This window comes from Trifolium pratense, linkage group LG5 (genome assembly GCF_020283565.1).
Source record: "Trifolium pratense cultivar HEN17-A07 linkage group LG5, ARS_RC_1.1, whole genome shotgun sequence".
In the NCBI taxonomy this organism is placed as follows: Eukaryota; Viridiplantae; Streptophyta; class Magnoliopsida; order Fabales; family Fabaceae; genus Trifolium; species Trifolium pratense.
The window spans coordinates 43821807-43829787 of NC_060063.1; the positions used below are offsets into that span (position 1 = coordinate 43821807).

The 7981-nt window shown below is 32.0% G+C and overlaps 3 protein-coding genes across 3 annotated transcripts; 1 reads left to right on the plus strand and 2 right to left on the minus strand.

Moving 5' to 3' along the window:
- Positions 1 to 2560: 2560 nt before the first annotated feature.
- On the plus strand, positions 2561 to 3031 carry LOC123886743 (RING-H2 finger protein ATL52-like). Its single transcript, XM_045936035.1, has one exon. The coding sequence runs from the start codon at positions 2561 to 2563 to the stop codon at positions 3029 to 3031; it is 471 nt and encodes a 156-aa protein (XP_045791991.1).
- Positions 3032 to 3559: 528 nt separating this feature from the next.
- LOC123883116 (vacuolar protein sorting-associated protein 2 homolog 1-like) lies at positions 3560 to 5792 on the minus strand. Its single transcript, XM_045931840.1, has 5 exons — positions 5649 to 5792; positions 5287 to 5417; positions 5054 to 5158; positions 4278 to 4538; positions 3560 to 3879 (listed from the first exon to the last, which is right to left on the minus strand). Exons 1-5 carry the CDS (start codon positions 5683 to 5685, stop codon positions 3739 to 3741), a joined length of 675 nt encoding a protein of 224 aa, XP_045787796.1. The 5' UTR covers positions 5686 to 5792; the 3' UTR covers positions 3560 to 3738.
- Positions 5793 to 7132: 1340 nt separating this feature from the next.
- LOC123883117 (pectinesterase inhibitor 2-like) lies at positions 7133 to 7691 on the minus strand. The gene has a single exon (XM_045931841.1). It carries the CDS (start codon positions 7661 to 7663, stop codon positions 7133 to 7135), a length of 531 nt encoding a protein of 176 aa, XP_045787797.1. The 5' UTR covers positions 7664 to 7691.
- Between the last annotated feature and the right edge of the window lie 290 nt (positions 7692 to 7981).

The window sequence follows — 7981 nt, forward strand, 5'->3', positions numbered from 1 at the left end:
AATTGATCTTAATTGTTGATTAGAACAGGTGGATGGCCAGCTAGCAGTCCGTTGAGCAGGTGGTTGACGACGGGTCGAGCAGATGATCCACGAAGGGGGGTTGTACCTGCAGGTGCTCCGATGCCAAAGTTAGAGAGGGAATGAGAGCAAGCAAGATACAAGAGAGAGAAAGTAATTGAGTGAATGAATAGTGTTACCTAGCTCTCCTATATATGAGAGCTTATATAGCACCCAGCTCTGGGCCAAAGGTCCTCCTATTGGGTTAGATTGTGCTGTTAGGCCTAATAGGAAAGACCGTCAAGATACCCCTTTTTGCATAGTGGGAAGAGTAGTAATCTACTCATATCTTGGTAGAGCTGATCTGTTTGTGCTCTGCTGATGTGGATACATTGTATTGGTCCAGGTAGGCATTGATGTGGACTAGCTTTAGTCCAAGTCCATAACATAAATGCGAGGAGTTCTGAGAAGAATGAGCATGTTCTTATTTTATGCTCTTCATTGAAGGAAGTTGACATGACAAAGTGAGTAGCATAAATGTTTTTGAAGTACATCATACTATATTATCATTAATATTTGATTGCATATATGAAAAAATGTGTTATATTCTCTTTGCATATATGAAAAATATTTATTAAAAGAAGTCAACTCCTTAAATAGATTTCAATTACTTTAAAAGAATTAATTTTCGTAGTTGCGCGTGAAAGATACTTTTGATTTTAAAAAAAAAATTACATTTGTCATTATGTTGGAAATGGACACTTAGTTTCACCTTTTCTCACGCAACAATGGAGAACCACTATTTTAACTTTAGCCCCTTTTTTATTTAGCTATATAAAAAGAAGGTTAGATACATTAGTATGTAAAAAAAATTTACAAGTTGGTACACCAAAATTAATCTCAATCAACAATGAATCTAACGTGAAGTCTTATTAAGATTGAAATTTAATACCTCTTTTTCACCTTTTATTATATAAAAAAAAGGTAAATGACTTTTTACCCCTGCAAAATTAGCGTATTTTCATTTACCTCTGGTAAAAAAAAATTATGCCCATTTTTATGGGCAATATTTTTTATTTTAAAATTTTACAGTGAGGGGATAGTATCAAGCCAAAGTAGAAAAAACTTTTGAATTCAATTACCTCTGCAAAAACTTTCATTTACCCCTGCAAAATAATAAGACTGATAATTTTTTATTTTCTTTACAATTACCTCCTTTAAAAGTACTAGCAAAACTTGAACCTATGTCCTTTAAATTCAATGTCTATTTTTTTACCGTTAGACTAAATCCTTGAACTTGCGCAAATATTGGGCCTGTTTGTTATAGATTTTTTAAAATAGATTCTTAGTGTTAAATAATTTTGTGCAAAAATATTTTACAAAGAATTTTTTTTTATAAAAGCTTCAAATGACAATTTGGTTTGAATAGTTATTCTTAAAATGTTATTTTAGGTATTTGATCATTTTATTGAAATATTTTTTGGATATCAAAATTTTGAAAAATCACTTAATTTTGAAGCTATTTCAAATAGATTTTCATAAAAATCATTTTTGGAATAAAACTTTTTGAAAAAATTGTGATTTCGATCATGTTTTGATCTTCAATAATGTGTGTATATATTATATGATGTCAAAATTAGTGTTTAAATTTAGAAAAAACAAATATAAAAAAACTTAAAATATTTTGTAAAACGATTTTAGAAAATCTATTTTCAAAAAAACAAAAAAAAAATCATTTTTTTAAATTTAAAACAAACATGTCCCATTTTCATATGCATAAGCTCATGTGTCATAGACTCATTATTATCTATCTATTAATTTGAAAAGAAAAAGAAAATTTCTCCCAAAAGTTCATTTGATGCCGCCAATGTTATTCTCATAATCTCATTCATAGCTTTTGTCGAAAATGTTTTAGAATTATCACCAAAAAGGAAAGGCAGAAGCCCCTTCAACAGACAAAGATACCTTCTACGGCTGCCAACAAAGCTAGAAATTAAATAGTCATCACCATCAAACACATAACATGTCATTTTATTTTAATAATCACAAAATTACAATTACTTTATATCCTAATCCATCACAATATACCACCTACATTCATTTTCCAAAACAACACATAATTCTTATGTTTTTATTTGTGTGATAACCCTCATGTTCTCAGGGAAATAGGCTTCGATAATTAAGAATTTAACTGCGGGGTAAGTAAAGTCTGACAAAGAATTGTTCTTATCGGGAATCGAAGTTGAGTTTTTCCGAACAATTCGTCCTAGAAGAAGTTCATTAACCACTTGAATCCGATGTTTTGGTTAACATCTGTTATTAATTCCAAAACTATATAAATATGACTTCATAAAATTATTTTTTAAATAATCTCCAGCTTTGTTGAGACCAAATTCCTTCTTGTTGAGATCATAGTAATCTTCAACTCTTTCATGAGACGTCTCTATAAGTATTTCTACAGATACCCTTTTCATTTTACCCTTTTCATTTTTCATGGTGCTAAAGTAGCTAAATTCATTGCGCCGGGTAAGTTCCGACCCGCACGAAAGGCGTAACGATCATCATGGCTTATTCTTCACAATCTAAAGAAATGTATGTCCTCCCTGGGATTATAATCATTGGATCAATAGTAATTGCTTTTATAATTTTCAGACTCACAATGCAAGGATGGTGCGACCTTATCGATCACGAACCTACCCTTCCTACAACAGTCATATCTTATGATGAGAAATTTTCTGCTTGCATGAGTTTAGAGTCACATTCAATCACATTCATGTACAAGGAAGGTGATGCTGCAGAACAAGGCATAAACCAGACGGAATGTGTTATCTGTTTATCAGTCTTTCAAGAAGACGAAAGTGTTCGGAAGCTTCATAGTTGCAAGCATGTGTTTCATACATCTTGCATTGATAAGTGGCTTGGTTCTCATTCGGGATGTCCGCTATGTCGCTCTAAGATTGATCAAGTAACTTCGCCAAATGAATCATTGGCAAACGATCACACGATTGTGGCCATTGTTGACTCCAGAATTTGAGAATATTTTGATTCATTGCAACCTACTACTGACAATGACATAGCTAGCATTTTTCCTAAACTAAAACTTTTTTCTTTGTTCCTCCCATATGTTATGTGAAATTGAAGATTTTATTAAAACTTTCTACAATGAACTCATTTATGATCAGCTATTTGTTCCTTCTGAATCACAGAAAGTCAGAAACTATACAAATCTAACCCCTGATGCATAGGGATTCTATCTAGTACATACATACATATGTATAATCCTGCGTATCGCCTATGAAGCATTCACGGACACAAACATCAAATAAGACAACAACAGTGGCATGTTAATAGTGATATAATTTAAGAAAATTTAAGTAATTGAGTATTATCACATGTGCCGGTGTCAGACGGTGACACATATCGAACACTGGACACACCTTCAATTTAAAGTATCGACGCTACATACACATAGTATATCACAAAGAATTTCTAGTAATTATATGATCATAGAAATTATACCTTTGACGCAAGAAAAGATCGCCAATTTTGAAGTTTATATACATCATTGCAAATCTCTTTCAATTTGTATTTAAGAAATTCAACGTGTAAAATTCAGATTTACTCTTTACATAAATAAGTTAGCTTCAAACCGGAAAATAAAATGTGACTAAAACACATCCTGATTTCATATACAATCATTTTCATGCTTCTTTAAAACGATTCTCCAAATATTCGAACACATCACATTTTTCTCAGGTTATCTAACCTAGCCTGTAGATCATCATCTATTCCCCCATCATCATTTCCTGTTGGTTCAGCATGAGCAACCTTGTTCTTTGCCGCTGGTGCAACGACTGAGGTAGATGCAGGTGCATTCAAAAGCTGCATGTTGAACAAAAGGAATATGTATCAACATTTTCCATTATTATTGTTACAGATTCTCCCCAAGCTAAGGAAACAATAATTCATTTTAGGGCCTATTTGGATTGACATTTAAGCTTATCTACTTGCATAAACAATTGTGAGACTGTTTGAGAGAGCTTATAGAAACAACTTATGACATGTCCATAAGTTATTTTTAGCTTACTTTCATAAGCTCTCTAGAATAGCTTATAACTTACATGAAAAAACAATTTAACTTTATTTTATCTTTTGTTGTAGAAATAATTTATACATAAATACTTATATAATAAGTGCTTAATTAAGTTGTTTATCCAAACAAGGGCTTAGTCTATTATTAACTTATTTGCTTTATAATAATAAGAAAGAAAACAATGTACCTTAGAGTTGATATCGATTCCGATCTCATCAAGAACCTGATTCACAAGATCTTCCGTCTCCTCCTCTTCTTCATCGCCTTCTAAAGCATCATCAATTGCATCTCCCATTACCTCAGAAACAAGTTCCATTTTCTCATTCTGCCTTTCAAACTCTTGCATTATCTTCTGTAAAGAAGGCAAATTCATCTGCCTATTCATTTGACCCATCGCTTTAGTAACTCCTTTCATAGCATCCCCCATCGCTTGAGTAGATTTAAGCGTCTAAAATTGATCTCAGAAAGTCATTTTCAAAAGCTTTAGTAAACCAATCAATCTAACAGATTATAAATTATAAATTATAAATCAAACAATACTTTTGCAGTATGCACATGATAGTACCATAGTATGAAATATGAATGAGTGTGACAGTAATAGTGCTATATGCTATGAAGCACATACACGAATACCAGACACGACACTAACATGATATTACCATAGTATGAAATATGAATGTGTGTGACAGTAATAATGCTTCATTATGTATAAGCTATATGCTATGAAGCACATAAACGAATACCAGACACGACACTAACATGTCGACATTGATAATAATTTAAGAAAATGAATTGAATGGATGTAAATCACATGTGTCGGTGTCGGGTGTACTAACACATGTCGGACACTTGACACGCCCTCCAATCAGAATTGTTGTTGCTACAGACACAATCTTAACTTATATGCTAGTTTCCTAGGAGCTCAAGAAGCATGAAGAAAATTTCAATTTTGCAAAAACAAACCTGAATTCTCAAAGAAACGCCCTGAAGTTGTGATTTAAGCTTGTAAAACTTTTCAATTTGATGACGAGTTCTGATAAGATCCTTGGCCATAACCCTCACAGCACCCTAACAAATTGAAGCCAAACTCAGAAACTACTCAAACCAGACCAAACATATTACATGCCTGTTTAAAACAATACAACATGACAATAAACCAAAAAACAAAAACCTAAAAAAGACATAATAGGTAATACCATTTGTCCTTGTTTGGCACTCTTTTTAATCTCAACAATCAATTTCTTTTCTTGAGACTGCAAACCTTGTCTTTCCCTATCAATTTCTTTCATAGACTTCTCTAGCATTCTTTTATTTTCCCTCAAAAGCTCTGTTATAATCACAGTCCACAAAAATCATAACTACCCATTAAAGAAAAAACACAGTTCCTAATCAAAGATACAATTTTACTAAACTAGAAAAGCAAATAAAATGAACCCAGTATTAAATTATTGTTTTTTCTGAATTCAATCAACAGAAACACAATCTTAATGAGAAAATAAAAATACCCAATTGATTAAAAGTGAAAATTTGAAAATAGAAAAAGAAGGGGAAGAATTACCTGCGGGAGTCCTTCTACGGCCGAACAGAAAACTCATGTTGGCTCACCTCGCCACTGCTGATTGCTTATCTTTCTTTGTTCGGTGTTTTACTTTGAGTGCCTCGCTCTGTTTCTATGCTCTGCAATTCCAATTTTTTTTTTTCGCCCTCTAGTTACCGGGGAATGAGCCTTACTAGTCTAGAGTTCGGTGTGGCATAAAGTGGTTTCAATCCCCTTCAAATGTAGTTGCGTTTGTTTGCAATAAACTCAATGTTATTTCTTTCGAGGTTTAACTATATATTTGGTCAGTAAAGTTTATTTTAAGTTTTAATTTTGTCTCTTACTTCAATTTGGTCTCACTGACATGTGTATAATCAAACGGTATTAGTGACAAAATTAACAAAAATAATTAAATTAAAACCTAAAATAAATATAAACGACGGTCCAGGTCCATATATGCATAGACATGCATAAAAAAAATTAAGATCTACGATATTTATCATAAATATTAAAAATATATGAATCAATGATTAATAATTTCACAAAGACAAAATGATAGAAAGATATAGACGGATGGATATATAACGAGCATTCATTAGTTTGTGCCAAAAAAATTCATTAGAAAAATTAATAAATTTCTTATGACCCTCTTCAAATTGAAAAAAGAGACGATTTATAGTGTGTCCAGTATATTAAAAAAAAAAAAAAAAAAACTATAAGTGCGATGATCGATTACGAGTTTGTTATTTTAATTATTTTTCTAAATGATTAATTGAAATATAATTTTTTTTTACATTACAAGATATACCAAATCTTGTTGAAATTACATCGATGTTTCATCAATATATCAAGCCTGTTATGGGGTTCGCCTATTTCTATTATGGCATTGGTTCAAAAATTTGGAGCAGCTACTTGCAATTTTCAACATGTCCACATTTGGAGCTACTTGAATGCTTTTTTTTTTTTCTTTTCATGATGATTTTAATTATTCTTTGGAGGATCGTCACTACTATTTTGATCACAATCTGGTGATTGTTTTGCATAGGAAGATAATCTACGGCGGTAGTTTTTATGCTCCAAAAGTGTTAATCTGCTTTTATTCTTCCTTTTCTTATTTTTTTTTTAAATAATAAGTGACAAAAAAAATTGATGTGGCAGTTGAGTCACTTAAGTTACTTGCCACATCAGTGTTGACTTGGTCAAAATTAACCTTTTGTAAAAGGAGTTAACGTTAGGGCTAAAACTGCTATTTTGAAACATAGGGGGCCAAAATCACAACTTTCTAAAACTTAGGGGGCCAAATGAAGACTAAGGAGTTATTAAGCGGAGTAAATCAATAGAGACTTACTCCTGGAGTCAACGGATCCCTCCTCCAACAAAATGTAACTTAAACAAAAATATTAAGTCCAACAATTATTACGTAAACCTTTAAAATTTGTATTACTTCAACGTCAAAATTAACCAATATAAATGTAACATTAGACAAAACGAAACTATATAATAATCTATTTTTCTCTCAATATATTTGAGATAATAAGACCAATCTTAGCAACTTGGTTCACAAGATCAACATCTTTTGGAAACAAAGACGTATCTTCTTTCGGAGCATCCTCATCTGAAAGGCAGTCGTTAACATAGGTCATAACAGCACTCATATGCACATTCACACCAGAGTAATCGCCGGTTTTCAGTTGTCGTAGACCTTCATCAATCGTACCAAGAGCTCCTTCATCTCCGAAATATTCCAAACAAATCTTGTAATAGCTTTGTTTCTTTGGATCACCACCACTTTGGGCAATTAGTTTTGTTAGTAGAGTGACTGTCTGGGTCACATCGGTACGAAGTACACCAATGATGTATGACTCAAGGTCAATTAGGTTTTTGCCTGGACCACCGGGCTTTGATTTGAGCAAAGTTAAACAAAAAGAAGGGTTTTTGGCCTGCTTGCAAATAGCTTGCACATCTACATCGGTCCTTGCATAAGAGGATACAACACATAAAAATAATAATACCGCTAGAAATGAGAATCGAACCATGATTTTTTTTTCTCTTTTCTTTTCTCAATTATTTTCTATTGATGTGGTATATTTTGGTTCACTCATTAGCATCTTTATATACATTGTATAAAACGAGTGCAATAAATTATGGTCAAGGAGTAAAGTATAATCTGGTCATAACCCTAAATATTATTTGACGTTGTATTTAATTTTGGTTTGTATTTATATGAAATAAATTTAATTTAATGATGTTATTATACTACATACTACTTTTATACGATTTTCTTTCTATATATAAAATCACCACAATTGAATGTTATTATTTGGTTTGACATTTTGTATGTTTGACTTTTTGTG